Here is a 20,912-nt window from a genome sequence, read left to right as displayed (position 1 = left end):
CCCCACTGCACTGTATTTAAATTTTTTTTTATAACCCTTGTGATTACCTGTCTATCCACTGCAGAAGCCCTTCTGTGCCCTAAACCAGCCATTCAGCCTGTAGCTTGTGTGCAGCTGCCACCTTCCATCTCATTCTGCACACTGCTTAGCTCTTTCTTCTTCACTTGTTTTTTAGAAAATGTACACCTCTAGAGGCAGTGACCCTGCCTTTCCTGGCTGCTCCTAGGGCGCTCGGGTTTAGACACATGCCACCTCCTCACACTCTGCTGACAATCCCTAACACTGGATGACACAGGGTTTAACTCTGGCTTTAACTTCTTCCTCATGCTCTTCATTTCTCTCATTTGCTAACATCACGTTTGTCTTAAATGTCTTTTTTTAAATTTACTATTTATATCTTTCCCCTTTGAAATATTCTCCATTAACATGGATTAGATTTTAATTGCTATGCCGATGACACCCAGATTTACACTGCAAAGTTCACCACCTGTCCTACACTTTCAAAAAAACCTTCACTGTTTCCAATGATGGCATTCCAGTCCACATTTTCATCTATATATAGTTCCCTTTAGTCCCAAAAATAATAATAATTCTCATAATAATTTTTGCAATTCTTCTTCTTATTATTATCGCTATGATTCCTGGTGGTGTTAAAGCACCATAATTACTGTTGTGAAAGTATATTGTCATTAATAACCACAAAGTTTGTTTTTTGCTAAAAAGACTATACTGTGGTGCTTAACAACTGGCTCTCTTGACTCGTGCTCAGATCTTGTTAGCAATTATACCTCATCATCAGCGTAAACAAGTTAAGACCCTTGCCGTTTTGATGGGACTCTGCTGTACCAGCACTCTAGTTTTGATGATGCACATTCAGCGAACTGGACTAAACCTCATCACCTCTGCATTTCTTTCGCCTTGCTAACTCTAATTTTTCTCTTCCTCTTGACCTCCTGTTCACTTCTTCGCTCCTTTCTGTCTATGTTCTCTTCTGGAAAAGAAAGCTGAGTCTGACTACATGCAGCTTTAGAGGACAGTGGAGTGTCTCTCAAAAATTTTCTTATGGTGGCATTTTTCACATCTCACGCTGTACTCTCTGACCTAAAACCAATCCAATTAAGCTAAAATTCCAGCCCCTACATACCTAACCCATTAACACCACATTAATTATGCCCCCTTGTAGGTCAGGGTATGTGAATCACTGCCATTCTTCTGTTTCCTGTTCAGCATCATCTTTCCTCTCCTCTGGGAATCTCTAGCATGCCCTGAGGACTTAATCAGACTGAGAGCCATGTGATTCCCCAAATAGAGAGACCACATTAGGCCTAGTTTGGTAAAGTGCTGATAGGGGACTAATATCACCTCATCTGTTTATTATGCAGCATGAGACAGTGAGAAGGAGAGAACTCCACAAGTGCTTAATTACATATTGATGTGAGTAGGGGTGGTATAATATGTGGGTAATGCACTTTACAATGCAACTGAAATGTCCTGTAAATAAGCAATAATGACACCAAGAAGTTTCAAATTGCATCAGTTTAGTCCAGATGAGCTCTCATGATTTATTCATTAATTTCAATATTAATTTTGTCTTATGGGGAGCACCAGAGCAGTGCAGCAGCTCATTGCGGGATAATGATCGACACACAGCCCTACGGTCCAAACTCAGATGAGCAGTCTTAACAAAAGCAGTGCACAAACACAGCCGACAACAGCGTGCATTTGCAAACACATGCAAACGCCTTTTTCCCCGTGAAAAACACTGGACTTCTTCTTGCCTCCCATCAGTCTCAACGCCTTTGTACAAAAGCACTATGACACAGTAATTCCATCCATGTACATGGAAAGAAAGTGGTGAGTGAAAAAGAGACCAGAAAAAATCCCCACAGAATGTAAAAAAACTTTCTCTCTTCTTTCCACCTCAAAATATGAAGGTGAAATATTAGCAATATTATCATTTCTAAACTCACCATTTAATCATCACCATCACCAATCAAGTCTGTTACGTTTACATTTCATGCATGAAGGAGATCTTAGATTTATCAACATATGTTACAACACATATCAAATGTGGGTGGTTGAAGTAAATAACATGAAATATTAGTCACGCAGAGCTAAAACAATTAGTTCATTCATTAAATAGTAGATCAACAGAAAAATAATCAACAAATATTTATATTTAAGATATGTCAGCTTCAAAAATGTGATGATCATCTGCTTTTCTTTGTTCGCATTGTTGTAAAATTCACATCTTTGGCACATTTTTTACGATTTTCCATGAGCTGACAGTCAAGAAAAAAAAAAGTCAGATCAATATATAATGATCCTTGGTCATCAGTTGCCTTTTGCTGATGTATGCATCTGCATGAATATTAAGTGAGCTCAATGACCTAAAAAAAATATAGCAGCCTGTTACTAGTGTTATTATCCTCTTAGGACCTGGCGTCCACATGCGTGCACATCACATTTTGGTGCAGGTGTTCTTGTGCTTACAAGATGATAGCAACTGTTACACAGTCTTTCACAAATAGGTGTGCACATGTTCCTAAAGAAAAGGGCATTGCCAGTCTATCATGCAAAATGCTTTGAATGTTTTATATTTTGTTGGCATATGTCTTGCTGAAACTGTTTGCAGCATTTCAATTGAGCCATCTGTGACTGTCCAAAAAGGGCAAAAATGTTGTAATTTCATTTTGTTTATTGCACTGATGTTCAAAACGTGTTAAAGAAATTTATACATGGAAAAGCAATCGGGGGGGGGGGCTGCTGTTCAGGCTGGAAATGAAGAGTTTTGCACTGAATTACACAAAGGTGACTTTATTTATTTATTTATTTTTGGAAATTCAGACCGAGTGTCTCTAAAACTACATCATGTCAAAAGATGATGCTTAGCTTTTATACTTATCAAGTTCCAATAAGCCCAAATAGCAAAGAGAAATAAAAAATGCATATCAAACTAGAGCTCGGGTCTTAAAGAGGTTATACATTACTGCTCTTCAGGAGCCACAGGCGTATGGCAGGTAACATGTAACATCAGGTGGTGATACAGTGGGTCGTCTAGTGGGTAATAAGATAAACTGATGTGTTGACACAAACCAGCAGATGGTGCCACTTCTAATATTTATGCATGTAAGACAGATGCATGAAGCAAAATCCCCACATCCACACATGCCCTTTACAGCCCACAAGACAGTAAAAAGATCAATATCTGAGCTGCAGCCATCATAATCAGTGGCACACAGGTCATAAAAACACACTGTTCTGCGTTAGCTTACAAAGATGAAATCAATCCAGGGATGCTTTTTATAAGTCATAACTATTTTTATATTAATCTAGCAGAGACCTGTAATCAGGTAGAGCATGATTGTTTATGTATAGCAGCAAGATAAACTCATGACAACAAGCACAGTGTGCCAAATACCCAACACCAGTTATTTTACGGTGTGGGTGTGTGAAAAACAGATCTGATGTTTTACTTTCTGTGTGGGTTCCTCTGTTATCTGTCTGTAACACGCTTGTGGGAATGTGCGAGGGAGTTCGCATTTCAGTTTGTGTGTGTGCGCGTGTGTGTGTGTGTGTTTGTGTGTGTAGTTGTTTGTCTCATGTCCTGCTGCGTGTATGTTAACCACAGTCATCCTGTATGTCGAGCCACTCGCCTGGGAACTAACGTTCTCAACCTCACCCCCTGTTTCTTCCTCTCTTGAGCTCTCACTGCCTGCACTCAAAAGAAGGCTTTGTGCTGCAAGGTGAAAAAGTCACATTTCATCCACAACCTCCACGCACACCTGAGCTTTCACTGAATTATTAAAATACAGAAGACGCATCCCTGAGTAGGTCATCCTATGCTGGCTTTCGCTGTCATGTACACCTTCGCAGAGAAACACATAATTTTTCCCACCTGCTATATAAAACAAGGTCATGACCTGCTATGATGAGCAAAACCTTAACATATTTTCTTTCAGTGACACATAATTAGGCCACAAAAAGTGAAAGTATGTGTGCCTGGGTGAATGATTGTATTATTCACCCATATGATAACTGTGTCTTTCCCCATGAGCAGTGAGAACAAAACGGAATCAAATTAGATCAGGGGAGGGTTTGTTTTAGTAAAAGAAAGCAGGATAGGGGACCCAAGAATCACTTACAACACTAGACACACCTCGTCCCCTCAGCTGCTTTCTCTAAATCGCTCTGAGGTCAGACCGCTCCGCTGAAGCTCCCATTTTTCCTTGATCCATTATTCATTCTTCCCCAGTGGAGCTCTGCCTCCATGGCAAATAGGTTTCCACAGCTACACCAGAACACCGCTTTGCATGTCTGACCATGCAGACACACACCCACACCATGAAACAAAGATGCAGTTTCTTACACACCCGGACAGTCCACATACAGAGGCAGACTTTTAGGCAGCATCCCATGACACATCAACCTCAGCTGAGCATGATAGTAACAAATTAGTTCAAAGCAGAAAAACCAGAATATTTCAGAAGAGCTGCAGTATTTCACGCTTGTTGGGGCCATAATAAGCTCATTGTGGAGAAATAACCATGGCACACACATGTGGAAGAGAGGTTTTTTTCCCCAGTTAAGTTGAGCAAAGGAAAATTTGCTAGAACCAAGACTTTTTCTGTTCCCAGTATGTTACTAAGAGTAGCCATAAATCAGCAGAGACATAGGTAGATGATGGCAGATGGCAAACTCTAAACCAAAGGCAAGCATTAGGTCCATGCTATTATATGTAACAGGCTACTGCTCACTCTAGGAAATCCAAATTAGAAAGTAAAGGGGAATGCATGATAGTGTTTGCAAAGATCATTACCCTGGTGGGATGGCTCCCCTGGCACTGCCCATGGAAATGCGCTGGGTGCCGGGCCGGTTCAAGTTGTTCTGTCCGTTGATGGTGAGGGTGTGGTGGCCATGAGCGGATGAAAGGGATGGCATCACAGGGGAACAGGGGAAGTTGGCATTGGACAGTGGCATCTGCACCTGTTCAGCTTTGGCCTGCCCACCTCCTACACTTATGTTATTGTTGGTGCCGGATGAGGTGGATGTTGGAGACCAGAGAGAGGTTCCAGCAAAGGTGTTGCTCTGCCGCACAACGGTAAGAGTTCCTGTAGCGCCCGGGTTACCCACTGTCCCCCCATAGAGCTTACGCCGCTGAGAGGCCAGAATAGCATTAGAGGCTGCTCTTGTGCTATTAACCAGGATGCACTGCTGGCAGGAGCAGGGCTGCCCAGAGCTGGCTCCCACAGGCCAGGACTGTGACTTGGGGATGGAACCCATGATGAGTGGGTAGGCCAGGTCCATGCGTCGTCGCAGGCGTCGCTTGCGCTGGCTCTGCCGGTTGGTTTGAGACATGCTGTTGAAGTCGATGAGGTAGCAGAAGCCCAGCGAGGTGAGGTCCAGCCAAGGGTGCTGCTTTTCATAGGCATTCTGGATGGTCACACAGATCTCCATGTCATACGGCGTCCATGAGCCATTGTCGTTCTCCCACTCCCACACCACGCCTTTTCCCGGGGCAGACGACGGCTCATAGAAGTTCCTCTGCACTGGTCTCATGGTGCCTAAAACCAAAGGACAGAGGAGGTAAGAAACATGACGACAGCCTCTGATTCTATCTGTGATGTCTGTCTTCTGTCTGTTGCTTTTTGTTATGGTCAGCTACTGTGCAAGCCTCAGTGAGCAGGACGCTCAAAGGACTGACAACATCCTGAGGAGAAAAAAACATTGATGACAAATATGTGGATTGCCTGTGTTCTGTCTTTGACGCATGAGGTAATTCTAATAAAAGAAGAAAAATTCCTATATTCTTAGCTTTACAAATTCAGAGCATTGATTCAAGCTTTTATGACATTAGGACTTAGTTCATTTTGTCATTATGTTGGGCCGTTAATGGAGTAAAGAAATAATTGTGTAAACGATCAGTAGGAAAGAGCATCATTAGATTTACCACTAGTGACATTAACCTGAGGCAAGAAGCAGCTTTGCTTCACTTTCAAACTCATCAAGGAAGCTAATAAGTGTTGAGACCGCAACTTGACCAAGTGATGGAGATGAGGTGTAACACTTCACTACCTGCCTGAGGGAATATGGGTGCAAACTAACATTACAGCAGTGGCTCCAGAGTGATACAAGCATAAACTATAAGAAGCTGTGGTGCACACGTTGCTAAAATCCTTCAACTCAGCTCTGACTCTAAACTACATGCATGGTCTTTCAGGGACACAGACATCATACCCACAAGCCCCTGCTGTCTCACTCTGGATCCACTGTTCTGCATGGTGACAGAAATGAGGGGGTAGCTTTGTACTTCTGTCGCTCTACTGATGGCCACTCGACTCCCACCTCCATTATAACACAATTATTGTAGTCACATGGGAAATTAGGACACCTTAGCCTATCCATCTCCCCGCTGCACGTCAGCAAGGGCATCCAGGCGCTCCAGCAGAGACTGTCAACCCTCTCCTTCCCCCACCTAATTTAACGGGTAAATGCACACTCTCCTGCCAGGGAGGACCAGGGTGATAATGGAGGGGTGTGAGTGTGTGGAAACGATGAATGGGTGAGTAGAGGCGTTGTTGGGCAGCGGTAACCCCTCATCCAAGCAGCCTGGTGCTAGCTCTGGAGAATGAAATGCATCAGCAGATTCAGCAAATCTGACCTTGCGTCGGTGCTGCAGACTGCTGCTAAAGGACTTGGCTTGATGGCTAATTTCATTTGGAGCTGCTGAGAACCACACACACACACACACACACACACACACACAGATGACTACTCAGTGAGCCAGCTGCCCATGTCTCTCATGTCTTCAGTCAGTCAGCCATGCACAACTTCCTCTGCCATTTTTATCCATGCCTGCTCACAGCTTTCTTGCTTCCTTTCTTCTATTTTGTTTGTAAATGATGATTTTCCTAAATTAATTTAAAAATACAGCACTCATTGATTTGCAAATAGCAAACAATTTCTCCATTGTTTTGGCATCGAAAGGCTCTGTGACCGTGAACTCTTTATTGCTGAGTTTCCTTAGGGATGCCTTAGGTCTGGACTATTTCAGCATGGCTGTGTGTTTCTGAGTATAATGTATCATAAACCTCATAAAAATTTCAACATGCAGAGAAGTTTTATTCCCGGGTATCAATTTAAAGGTCTTAACCTTGGTGAGCAAAGATAAACACTATCTCTTTTTGAAAGCCTATTAGCACAGTTAATTGTTCATCAGAGCTCTGGTGGAGCTCCGTACATGAAACGTGGTCAGCTGAAAGATTTTCTATAAACACTTCAGTGGGCTCAGAGGCACGAGTGCTTGGAAGTCCGATTGATCTGGGTGTTGCTCAGCTTTCACAGACACTCTCGTATATTGCCGTTACATTTTGAGTCACAGGACTAAGCATCTGATTTTCTTCTAAATACCCAACAACTGATGTGCAGCTCTGAACAAAGTAGAGTGACATGACTTGTCATATTTCTCACTACAGCATAGTGTTGCCTTAGGCTATTACACCTTATTTTCATCATCTTAGTCATAATTTCTATCAGTAATGTTAAGTGTGGAGTTCCACAGTGTTACAGGTTGTTGTTTCACTTTTATGTTTATGTGCTAGTTAAACAAATGACCTGCAGTATGACGTTGGCCCTGTGCTAAGTCAGCTTAGGAACTGCTGCTAATGGGACTCTGACTAATCCGAGGCTTTGCCAAGTCTGAAGTATCTGTTTGCTTCTATCACCTGGCTCTAGCTTCACATTTACAGACACAAGAGAGTGGTACTGATCTCTGCAACTAACTCTTGGCAAGAAAACAAGTATTTCCAAAATAACCAATGATTTCTTTAACTTTGAACAGGACATGACTTATACTCTCATGCAGGGACTGTGCAGGCTGCAGTCGGGGACTTCGACAGGAAAGAGCAGAGAACACAGTCCTGTCACATCACATGGGAAGCGTCATTCAAAACTCTGCTTACTGCCTCCTGTTCTGCTGTAATTTACAGCTGTATATATCTGCCTCTGACAAAAAGCTGGACCTGAGCTGTTGATATCCTCCCCTGTGAACCCTTGTGCGCTTCCTGACAGGAAACCAAGTAAAAGTAGCCACTTCCCTTCTAACCCTGTGTGCCTTTGGCAGCCATCTTTCTTGCCCTGACTTGTCATCCCTTGTCCTCCCTCCCACGATGTCCTCCAGCCGTCCTTGCCTGACACCAGTGAGGTTCCCCATGGGTGAGTGGTGTGATGTATTGCCACGTCAGGCTTCGCTGTTGTACTCTAACCCTACCGTCACACGGACCAGGTGGGGTCAGGGTGAGCTTGGCTGCCCTCTCACATCTTAGCAGTCTGTTCACCATATGAGGCCTTGCCAGTCTCAATCCTTAATAGCTTTGTTTTCTGCGGGTAGTGGAAAAAGGCCTGTCTGAATCACTCGTTCAAATGGAAGGACATGCAACATTAAATTGCAACATCCGTGACCGGACGGGAGGGTAGATTGGCAAACTTAAGCTTTGTAGCTCATTTTTGGTGGATGCTTCAATCAGAGCCAATGCACTGAATACACATATTGCATTTTCAAAGATATACTTGTAATCTTGAATGCTTAATTTAAATAACCCAATAACTGATAAGAAAAAGGAGGGAAACTGTGGTCTTAATATTAAGAGAGCTAATCTTCTTCTCCATCTCTAGAGCTCATCCTGGGAGTAAAACTTCCTCTCCCCACAGTGAGCGGTATATCCTATCTAAAACTGTCACTGAGCTTATTGATGTGTGTTCCTTCCACTAACACCTCTGTAGTCACACAGGAAAGTGCAATGAAAACACCCATAATAGAATCTGTCGGTGACCTGATCTGTTACCACAAGTAATACCCGAACAGCTGCGGCACAATGCATGGGATTTGAGCTTTGTTGTCACAGAAACACTAAGGAAAGGTTTTGTTTCTGTCAAGGCCGTCCCTGGGGCAGAGAGAAGGAGTAGGAGGGAGGGGCTGCCCATATGTGAACGTTACTACTACTTTCCCCGAGCACAGGGCCAACAGAATCCACTCGCTCATCTCATCTCATGCTGACGCCAGCTTTCCCTCCGCTCTCCAACATCTCTCCTGGCTCGTCACCAACACTGTCGCACTGAGCCATTCTTCACATTTTCCACTCTGTCACTCACTAAACCCCACCGTGCTCTCACACACAACAGTCAACTCTTGGACACAGAGTGGAAATCTGTGTCATTGAATTAGGGCCCACACCACCCTGTACTTATTGCTCTTCCTGGCGCTGCTGTTGTGGAAGCAAAGGCAGGCAAGAAGTGCCTGGATCAAGCTCTGTAATATATCCTTATAATTGACAAGCCTGTCCAATTTCCCTTGAGTTGAGTCGAGCCTATTAAAACAGAGTGCAGCATTTTTACTTTTAACTACAGAAAGAGAGGGGCCAGTAACAGGTCCAGCACCACATGGCTCAATGCTGTCGAAGAGGTATTTAAAACCAGCTAATCTACGCACAGACCAATGTCAGAAAAGAAAAAATACTGCCCACACAAAATAAGACTAATACTAGTGTTCAATGAGTAAAGATAATTAAACACTGCAATCAAATACTGCTACGATTCACTGAAACTGAATTAATCATTTGTTTTTCAAACTCAAAAAAACATACTGAAAATACCTAGTGGATTAATGCAGAGCCCACTGTGACAGATCAACAGAAATCATTAGTTACTAATCAAAACTAAATGATTAACAAATTAACTGATTACAGAAGGTGTCCATCTATTTTACACATCAACTGCTGTTTACTTGTTGCAGTGCGTACTAGTTAACCTGTGCCTGGTGTCATTGGCAAAATGACTACAGCACATCAATGAGAACAGATGATGGAGACACACAGAATTTTACTTTTCTGCTATTTTCCTGTTTGGTGAGAAAAGCTCAACCAGAGTAGTGAGATATTGTCATTTTACTCAGTCACACATCAGCACAAAGGATAAAAGGCAGGACTCAGCTGAGCCATCCTCAGTGTGCATGCTTCAGTCTTTTTAACTTTTCACCAACAGGTTTACTAAGGGTCAGAGGCATCCTCAGATAAACCTCAGGGCTCCATACAACCTCCAATCTATAGGTCTAACCACTGAAAACAAACTCAGAAATGCATTCACAAACTCCACTCCACCAATTACACAACAAAAAGTGTGAGGGCTTTTTTCAGTAGTCAGTTCTCACCTACTTGCAAAAGTTTTCATCAGACACACAAGGAGAGACTTATGACAGCAGCAATGCCAGTTTCTGCTTGAGTCCAAGCCACAGAGATGCAGCCACAGCTTGTTGTTTGTGTGAAACACAAATCTCTTTTCAGTGGCTTTTTGTTATTCAAACAACAAGGCAAACTACACCGCAGTATTGTTCTCGCTCCACTCTCACTTTTGCATTACCAGGACCCTTTTAATATTGTTGCTCAGTTACTTTTATATCTCGAGTGAAGCGGAGACTGTCTCCTTCTCTAGAGGGCTGTCGTCATGGGAAACAGAGAAAAGACTAATTTAACTAGAAATTAATGAGATAAGTGAAGGAATAAACAAAAAAACATTAAAAATTAAATCATGTTACTTTACATATGATGCCAAACAGTATCCATGGGTACACTTAATACAACTGTGTTCTTTAAAATAAGATTACAAATCTTAGTGTGGATATTTTTAAACAGACCAGCAGCATCTATCTCTGTATTGGAGGGATTGTATAGCTTAACAGACACAAGACTTTTGAGGCTGCTATTGATCAATACTTGTCAGTTTAAAAATCCAATAGCAATCCTCACATGGATCTTTTAGATTCAACTGAAAAAGAAAACTTGCCAGTGTTTAGCATTTTTTTTAAGCATTTCTTTAATGCACTTTCTTGTTCAGTTGAAAGAAAGTTACCACTGATCTAGCTCTAATGTATTGCTAATGGACAGCACAAACTGTCTTTATGTCCCCCAGAGGATGAATCATAATGATTTAGGCTATCCCTAGACTTCTCCTCTAGTGTCGTCACAAGGTGACACTGTTCTGTTTTTAATGAAACATCTCAACATCTGTCACACAGATCAAGAAGAAGTGTAGTTCAGATATTTAGTTTCCCAATGACTTTGATGAGGAGTTGTCTTCTTTTGCCCGTTGCAGATCAAAATTTCATTTATTAAGGGAAATATCTAAACCCTCTCATCCACGGCTCCCTTAGTAAGATGAACTGTAGCAACTCTCTAGTGCCAATTTCTTGTCCAATACCAGAAATTCTGACTAAATACCCTTAAAGCTAATGAGCCTCAGCTGCACTTTGAGTTTAGTTCTATTCAGTGTTAGCGTGCTAACACATTAAACAAAGATAATGAACGTGGTAAACATTACACACAAGTGTAAACATCAGCATGTTAACATAGTCATTATGGGAATGCTGCAATTTTGGCTCAGAGCAATGCTGGACATAAATACAACCTCCATGGGCTGCTAGTAGATACAGAAGAAACCACTGGCTGCACCTCCTTCAAAACATCATAATACACCAACATCGTTTGTCTTGGGCTTTTTCTTTTAGTGGAAGCTGTTTGACACAACCTCTGTTCAAGAGACCTACAGAGTAAGCAGCACAGAATTGCTGCAGGCCTTGAGTTATCATCATACAATCTCCATAATGCCCTACATATGACTAATGAACACATGATGAATATTCTAATAAATCCTACAGTATGGGGGAAATAAAGTAATTGAAGCGCGTTTGATGTTTTTACAAAAACCCCAGAGCGCAGATTGAAAAAAAAAAAAAAAAAAAAAAAGGCTTTTATCTCCTAAAAAAGACCCTGACAAACAATAAACCCAAGCTGGTTATTAGAGATGGTGAAGAAAAAGCCGGGCAGTAAAAAATTCTTCATAAACAGAGAGAAAACATCTGGCTCAAAACTATGAATTTAACAAGAAGGAAAGTTTTCATTAAAAATGGATGATCACTGAGGCTTTACATGTTAAACTCTCTCCTGCTTAAATCCGTTGTCATACCTGTACATCAAAGTCAGACGGCTCTATAAGAGCATTATCTGCTCATTAATGAATACCCAGAGACCACAGACCATAATAATGAGGATGACAGTCTGGCATTAAGCTGGTTTAAAAGCATTATACTGTATGTTATAATATCGTGGCTCCCCTGCTTCGCTCATAAAATCACATATTAAAGCTAATTTTCTTTGGTTCTCTCAGATTGCAGTTCTCTGTAATGAGCCACAGTAGTGAATGGTGACTTGGATTCCCTTAAGCGTCCTGGTCGCTTTGTTGGTAAATGTGATGGATGAACAAAAGCAGTGGAGCAGCTGCTGATTGGGAGGCAGGGAGAGAAGGAGGGAAATACTGATGTGAGAGACAGGAAAGGAAGAAGGAGGAGGAAGAGAGAGCAGGAAAGCAGTAAAAGGGATTGGACAGGGGTAGAGGAAAGGATGAAAGGAGGGAGGAAAGGAGAAAGGCAGGGACAGAGGAAAGGTGGAGGAGGTGTAGGGTGTACATAGCAGGATGGAGCAGGGCCAGATAAAGGGGAGGATGGAGAAAAAGAAGAGGAAATGCTAGAAATGTGTGAGTAAGGAGGGTGTACTGTAAATACTGAAGGAGGCGTGTGATGAGTGGAGGGTTTCTGCCAAAGAACAATAAAAAAAAGAGGATGTCTCACTTCTGCCTGAGCTTAGAAAGTGAACACTGCAGTAAAAACTGTTTTGCTGCCAGCAAGACAAAGTGGTGAGGAAATGTGGTTTAACTCCCACTGCAACAGTACTCATCCCCTCAGCCCCTTCAACTCTCCAAACTCTCCCACACCCCTGCCCAGGGCTGGCCGTTACCATGCACTTGTGCCGAGTCTGCAGTAAAAAAACAAAACAAACAAAAAAAAAAACAAAACCGAGTGAATAAAAAGATCTTAAGAAAATGAAGTTATAGTCCTGTCCACCTGCCAGCTCCTGTACTGCAGTGGAGCAACAGACCCTGAAACAACCTTCTGACTCTGTGAATGTCGTGACTGTTCTCAGCTGAGAAGTTGCGGCTCTGCCAAGGATGCTCCCTGACTCACTCTGTGTGTGTGTGTGTGTGTGTGTATACACTTATCTGCACACGTGAGTGTATGAAAACCAGAAGTGCCATACGCTGAAGAGGTGAATGTGTGGTGAATGCATTTGTGTGTTCCACCGCACAATCGCATCCACTTCACACCACTTCAGCCTCATCACATCCAGCAGGAAGCTCGTTAGCGTGTCAGCACCATGCCGGCATGTCACTGGGGCCAGGGGTGGGAGGCACCGCTCCAGGCATGGTTATTACACACTCACAGACGCACACACTCACATGACACAGGCCAGCATTGCCAAAGAGCTGTGTCAGGCTTTGGGTAAAACAGGTTCCTTGTTATCAGAGTGGAGTCCATTTCACACATGGAAAACTAAATCCTGCCATTTTCAGTAAGCAAATCTGGCGTACTGACCACCAAAAATGAAAACACAGACATCTTATTGGGTTGATGGAGCTTTTGACAGTATTTCAATGTTTTCTTCTGAGGTATGACATTTGCTAATTTTCTGGGATTCTTGCCTGCCTTATCCCTCATGCTCTAGAGAGGCTTATTATTTTATCACAACATTTCTTCCCATCCCTGACAGCTGCCAGCTGATGACTTCTTATGCCTAGATGCTACAGAGCCTTTTCATTTTGGCATCAGTCCAATCGGAGCACAATGTGCTGCCATGTATGCTGCCCAACTTTAAAAAAGCCTTAAAAATCTGCAGTGTGACATGTTAAAAGTACAGGATATCTCATGTATGATGCATTGCATCAAAGCTTTACATAAACAAAACAAAAAAATCTTAAAAAACTAAGAACTACTAAAAAATTATTTAAAGCAATTTATCATCTACATGAAAATCATTAAAGGGTGTCGAAAACTACCTGATAAAGTTGTCTATTTGTTGTGTAATAGTTGTGTAATATATGATTCTATGATAACACAGTAAGTTCATACAAGTCATATGAAGCAATGACGCTAAGGATTCCCTATGTTGGGTTTAGGTTTAGGCCTAAAAAGTCAGTTTACAGTACAAGAGTGCAGCATTTTCTAGTATATTCAAGGATGATCTTCTTTTCCTTCCGGCTGCTCCCTTCAGGGGTCGCCACAACGAATCGTCTGCCTCCATTTAACCCTATCCTCTGTATCCTCCACACCCACACCAACTATCCTCGAGGATGAACAATACGATACCTGATAACACCCTCAACTTTGGGAACCACCGGTTTAGCATATTTGCATGCCAACCTTTGTTAACTATCGATATCACTGGCAGAGAGGGGAATGTCAGTGGTTTGGTCAGTAGGATCTTCTCTGTATCATGAAAGTCTGTTATTGTGACAATCCCTCCAGTAGTTATCAAGGTCTTACAGTTGCATTGTGTAGTTTTTATTATTCTGCTGTTATATCATGACTTTATCTTAACATGTTTCTACCAAATATTGATTCTGAGTTGCAAATGTTCCATATGACATAAACATAAATATAAATATGCGATGTTTGTAAGTGTCAGTTACATCAGACCAAGCTGCACACCACACACACACACAGTTCCCACACTCCAACGTAATGTGGTATTTATCTGTAAACACGGTATCTGATGTCAGCTGTGAGAGCGCTACAAGCACTGAAAACGTTCCGTGTGCTCAGGAGCATCTGACTGACATGAGACACTGATGTGTAGCTCAGTGGTTCTCCATCAGCTGACCGCTGATGCCACATAACTTGCTGCATGACTGGATCGAGAATTAATCACATCTTTTGAGGCTTATGTAAACTGCTCAGTCACTGAATACAGTCTGAACTACAACTGCAGCCTAAGGTTAATTTCTAGTTTTCCAACATGATCAGGATGTTTTAGACATTTAGACAACATTTGTGTGGAAATGTTTCATTACATTTCTAGACAAAGCACTAGCAGAGAAAAAGCTCAGAATATTACATTTGATAAATAAAGGGAGTTTGACTCACTGAGATAAACAGCATGCAGTAAATGAGTTTGCTGAGACAGGCTTTTATAACCCTCTTCATGGCTGTCAGATGCAGTCAGGTCTTATCGGAGGAAACGTCTGGATACATTAAAGCAAGGAGTCAGGGTGCCAGACTACACTGGTCAGCTTTGATCAACAGCAAAATGGCGTAGGTGTGAGAGGTCACAGGGCAGCTAACTTGCAGATGAAAGTTTTATCAGTTGTAAACTGGGATGAATTTACCAAACACAACTTCACCTTAAATATGTTCTACTCTTCTAGGGAGTTTTTATTATTAGGCCCAGAGCTTTTCCCTGCTGAATCACAAGTGTAATCATATCTTCTCTGTTTGCAAACCTGAGGATTAATGGACAGACATCCATCCATTATCTACCGGTATGGGGGTCTGGAGTCAATCCCAGCTGACACTGGGTGAGGGGCAGGGTACATCCTGGACAGATCTCCAGTCTGTCACAGGACTGACACATAAGACACCGACAAACACTCACACTCACAGCTGCAGGCAATTTAGAGCCACCAATTAGCCTAACCCCAACCTGCATGTCTTTGGACTGTGGGAAGAAGCCAGAGTACCTGGAGAAAACCCACACAGACACAGAGAATATGCAAACTCCACACAGGGTTGAACAGAACCGGTTTGCTGCGAGGCACCAGTGCTAACCACCACACTCGCAAGACATAGATTTTTTTTTAGCATTAATATCTCAGTAGTCTGAGTTTACTGTAGTGTTTGCACAGTGTTCTCTAAATTTGACTTTTAAGTCTATTAAGAGTAATGGAGGATACTCAGGGACCAACTTGTGCCTCTTGAGGCTGAATGTCAAGAGTTTGGAATAAAATCATGGTCACGTCTTCGTTGCAAAGTTGCTGTTACATTTTATTAGGTGTGAGCACCAATGGGTTAACTTATTTCACAAATTCACTTTTCCAAAGTCATCAGCTGAAAAATGAGGAGCATGAAGCTGCTGAAATATGAACGGTGCTGTTATGCAATGCAGGTAGACGCCTTTGGCTCTCTAATGTGATACAATAATCAAAGGCTGTTTACAATATATTACCAATTCAAGCAGATGACTTCATGCTCTCCAGACTCTGATAGCTGCAAGGGACCTCTATAATTTATATGATGACTATGATGAATAAATCATTTATGATTTTCTGGGCTTAATTACTCTATAGCAGATGAGGGTCAACTTTGAAATTCAATTTGTGTGGCTCTCATGGCGGTGTAAGGGGTGGGATTATGGGGCTGAAAGTGATAGATATTACCCCAAATCTGCCGCTTCTCAGTTGTGTTCTATCCTCTATCTGAAAGGTCCAGAGCTCTGAAGCTCAGTGCGTTTAGCTGGCACAATCATGACAGGAGAGTTTGACACAAGAGAACTGCTGTCACAAGGTTTGCTTCTCTTTGCTCATCTTAAATTTATTTAGGCATGTTTTTGTGTTTGTGTTCTGACTTAGGTGCATCATTTTTCCAAAAGTTGAAAGCAGAGTGTTAACACTTTGAGACCCTGCAGTTTTCATCTGGTCTGACTGTCCACCTGTGGTCTCCTCTCAGATGACAGCAGCTGAACTATAAGACAAAAACTGGCGACTGAAGACCTACACACTGTGGTAAAGACATAAACCATCAGTGTACAGGCCCTTTAAACTTCTATAGGTTAACTTCTATAACCACTAAATGACCATTTTGACTTGAAAAACATTATAGTGACTTACCTTCCCTTTTGTCTCTGACTGACTGCATCCATGCAAAGGACAAGACCGAGTGGAAGCAATCGCCATTTAACTCTCATAAAAATTCACCTTGAGGCAGCAGTGACATAAATCCCTAGAGAGTTTGCAAGCTCTCATTAATAATGAAATGTCTGAAAAAGTGATGGAGGGTGAGATGTTCCTTTGAGGAGGGGTCTCTGCTGGGAGCACCCAGCAAATATTATTCACCTCGTAGGTTACCGTATGATGTCTCTCACACTGACCAGTCACACGGCTTGGACTCTCACCAGGAGCCATGATTTAGAAGCACTCACACACGACGCAGAAGAATGAGGGTGAGAGGAGCTCACATTGATATTCTGTTGAGCGCCCTGGCTGCAAACAATCAAAATAAGTGATGTTGTTCGTATGGATGAAAAAGTGAGAGGGAATGTGAGCCTGTTAAGAGCACGCATGTGTTGCCTTGTCACACTATTTTCTACTCTCGTTCTCATCAGCATTCAGAAGGCAAGCAGCTTAACATGAAACTCAAAGTAAAACTAAAGGATGATTACATGATTATTGCTCAGGGACTGCAGGCCCACAGAAGTCCCAGAATCCCCAGTTAACTTCATATTATTTGGGCTACATAACTTTAGTAACAATAAAAATGACAGAAATTTGCACCACTCGTGTAAAAGACTATATCGACCATAAGAAATCCTCCACCTTGTGACCTTGTCATGTGGGAGAACTCTACATGAAAATCTAGTTTTAAGACCTTAATTGATTTAGCTTATATTGTGGTCATTTGCTTTAAACTTGTGTTTTATCAGACTGCTTTCATTGCTTTCTGTGTCAACTAGTTAACTGCCTCAGGCAAGGTAGTATTCTTCCATTATAGAAGCACTGCAAGGCCGCAATAAACAACTCCTTTCATCAGCAATACATCTGACAAAGCAATGATCTGTGTGTTTATTTATGACTGTTTGGTCAGTGAAATGTCAGGCAATATTTCAAAACCATTATTGCTCTAGTTAACATATTCAGTCAAAACCCAAACTGCATTTGTTGCTAGCAAATATCCATGTTGCCAGTATTTTGGTATTTATGCTTATCAATTACTTAAATAATTGATCACTGCTAATTATTTTCTATCAATAGTCTAAATGATTAATTAACCAGTTATTTGAGCTCTACAGAACTGGTCACTTTCAGTGTCCCTGGAGAAATAGTGAAACTGCCAAGTATAGGTGGGTGAAAAGGCCCAACAACTAAATTTGATTGGCTGTGGGCCCAGCTGGCCCTGCAGCCAGTTTATTTCTCAGTCCTTTTTGCTGTTAATTGAGTAACTGGATTAATGTCAACCTTGACCAAACATCCAAAACCCCAAAATATTCAGAACACTATGAAATTCTTACATTTATTATGTTTTCTGTTTTACTGTGGCAACAGCAGTGCTTTGGGCTAAATGTTAACATCCTCATTTAGTATGTGTTCATTTTATATGCAATATAAAATATTGTAGTGTAGACAGCAGAGAGTATAGTCTCAGTGTATCCTGAGCAAACAACACATGTAAGGACATTTAGTAGAAGTTACAGGTGACCCGGTTGTTTCCTGTGCGTTCAGATTTTTCAGATCAGTATCTTACACCAGAACAGTGAGGACTGTTACACCACTAAGGTGCTTTAGAAAATCCATCCCAGCTTTGGCTTTAGCGATTCGCCGTGCCTTGGCTGTGCTAAAGTGGGGTAAGAAGGTATTTTTTTGTAAAATAAGCGAAAATGCTGAGACCAAAACAAAAAGTCCCGCACTGTGTTTGTGCTTTCACCGAGACTGATCAAGGGAGTTCTGAGTTTGGCTCACTGCAACCACTGGCAGCCCGAATTGCGTCAGTGCAGCTCTGGTCTCAGTCAAAAGATGTTTTCAGTAAATGTGAGACCACACACTCCTGCAGATCAAAGACACCCCATTTGTTACAGCAGGAACACTCTGTCCCTTTGCAACACGACAGCTCGCTAACATCTGGTTTGTATACTGAGCCAGTAGTATACTCTATGTAGAGTCAAAACAACAGATGGATAAATTCATTTTATTTACAACACCTTGTTGACAGCTCTTTAGATCTGCATAACAGTTATGACTGAGTATGATTGTGGCACACTGACAGAAATCCTTCATGAAGGCCTAAGCACACAGGATGAGCATAAGGATACCTGGGTCAACATCCTCGATAATAAGACAGATTTCAACATGAGCTCCATCAATGAATGTGAGAAGAAGATTGAGGATGGTTTACCCAAACAGTGTTTTGATGTTGTCTCTTTTTTTCTAGCAGCAGCAGCAGCCTCTGATCTAAGTGACCTTCCAGACTGCTCTGATAAGCAAGCAGCACGGAGAGTAGCTTTAAAACGGCTTCGCTGATGAAAGAGTAAGATATCCACTTCAGAAGTTACAAGTTGTGACTCCCTGGATTAGACTTTGAAAGGAGATGTGGACACACACTTGTGCTTCTAATGCCAGAGGCTGTCAGAAGCTGCACAGCCTGCTCATCACTGTGCTGCAGTGAGGACACAGCAGAGCGAAGCACTACGACCCAGGTAACAAGGTCCCTCTTAGAGGGAACAACAGCCTGACTGATGTTTTACAATGATGAAACCCACTATTTAATAAGCACATACTGATTATTTAATTAAGTGATAGAAAATCAATTCCCACAAAGTTGGCAATCCAGTCAGTTATGAATATCTAAAACATGAGAATCTACTATTTTTATTTGATATCACTGTATCACTGACTACGATAAGGATTTGGACTGTTGGTTCGAAAAAAAAAACAAGCAATATAAAGACATCAGTTAGGTCATGGAAAGTTTTGCTCAACATTTTTCCTCATCATTTCTGATGTTTCATTTCTGACAAAACGTTGAAAATCTCCAGAACAATCAACAGATGAAGTCATAATGTAAAGCTCCAGGTACAAGTGTGTTGCATTGTATAATCAAAATATTTATCCAGATAACTGGCAAATATTGCCATGCCTAATTAAAATAAGCACACCTTGAGGCCCTGGATGGGAAGCTTCACAGCGATGAGACAAAAGCTGTATAATGAAAGAGAAGGGAAATGTTCCAATGTTATTATCACTGCCTCCACCCTCACCGTCACTTTCCATCAGGAAAACACCCCCACCTCTCCCGCTGTTCCTCTTCTCTCTGCAACACTTTCAACACCCCCAGGCTCCACCTCCACCCCCCACACCACCGACTGTGTGGCTACAATCCATTTACTGCCGACATCCAGGTGGAATTCAGCCAGCTTGTTGGGGCTATAACGGACCCCTGAGTACAGAGACACCTTACCGCCTTGGCTAAGCACCATTTTGATTCTGCTAAAGACCTTCACCGACCAATTACGCTAATTACAAAAAGCTTTGAGAGGAAGAGAAGTTGGTCATTATGTCATGTCTGCTTATCTTTATTCCACATCGCTGAGGATGTGGTCAGGATGTGACTAGCTGAGTTTTTCTTTGAATTAACAACCGATAGAATCAAAACAACAGTCCAGTCATCCAACATCACAGTGCTGATGCTGATGCAGCACGTGTGCTCCGTGTAATTGTAGACACGTGATATACCTGCTTGTGGCTTGTTTCTACTTTAGCTCGTTTCTGTTCTAAATGTTCAGTTTAGTCTTTGCTCATTCCGCCTTGTTCTGATGCAAGTGGGATTTCACAGTCAGTGCTGATGCATACAGCGCCTGACCTTTAGCACGAACATGGCGGGAATCCTTTTTACAGCTTCCTTTCACAGACCACCAAAACAGTTCCCACACACATTTACTATAGATCAAACTACAACAAAGAAGAAAACCTAAAGCAACCTGCTGCATTACATACGCTCAGCGAGTTTACAGGAAAGTATCCCGACCACAACCGCATTCTGCTGTTCGTCAGCTAAACACAAAACAGACATGAGAACATGCCCGTGTCTTCGTCGTCTTCTGGTGTTTCTCAGTGCTCTCAGCCATGGAGGGCATTTAGCTGAGGGAAACAGGCGAGAGGAGAGGAGGTTCTCACGCCCGTAGAACCAAAATAAACAAAGCCCCGCTCCAGCAACCCAGCAGCCAGCAGCAGCTGATAGCGGTTATCTCTGCAGTCACACATGAGCC

At 42.2% G+C, this 20,912-nt stretch overlaps 1 protein-coding gene across 4 annotated transcripts in view; it reads right to left on the bottom strand.

Annotated features, from left to right (window-relative positions):
• The window catches only part of dtx1 (deltex 1, E3 ubiquitin ligase), a 39,746-nt gene that overhangs the window by 11,815 nt on the left and 7,019 nt on the right, over positions 1-20,912 (bottom strand). For 3 of the 4 annotated variants that reach the window (XR_003296548.2, XM_033325392.1, XM_026322616.2), the window contains one exon: positions 4,820-5,564. Coding sequence is in view for 3 of the 4 variants with exons in the window: in XM_033325392.1 (XP_033181283.1) it covers positions 4,820-5,564 (745 nt within the window). In the remaining variant the exon portion in view is untranslated. Of the gene's footprint in view, positions 1-4,819; positions 5,565-12,676; positions 12,854-20,912 lie in introns of those variants that run through there. The other variant, XM_026322617.1, reaches the window with a different exon arrangement.

Source organism: Mastacembelus armatus, chromosome 9 (assembly GCF_900324485.2).
Source record: "Mastacembelus armatus chromosome 9, fMasArm1.2, whole genome shotgun sequence".
Classification (NCBI taxonomy): domain Eukaryota; kingdom Metazoa; phylum Chordata; class Actinopteri; order Synbranchiformes; family Mastacembelidae; genus Mastacembelus; species Mastacembelus armatus.
Note: the sequence above shows the minus strand (reverse complement) of the source record. Positions and strands in the feature narration are given on the sequence as shown.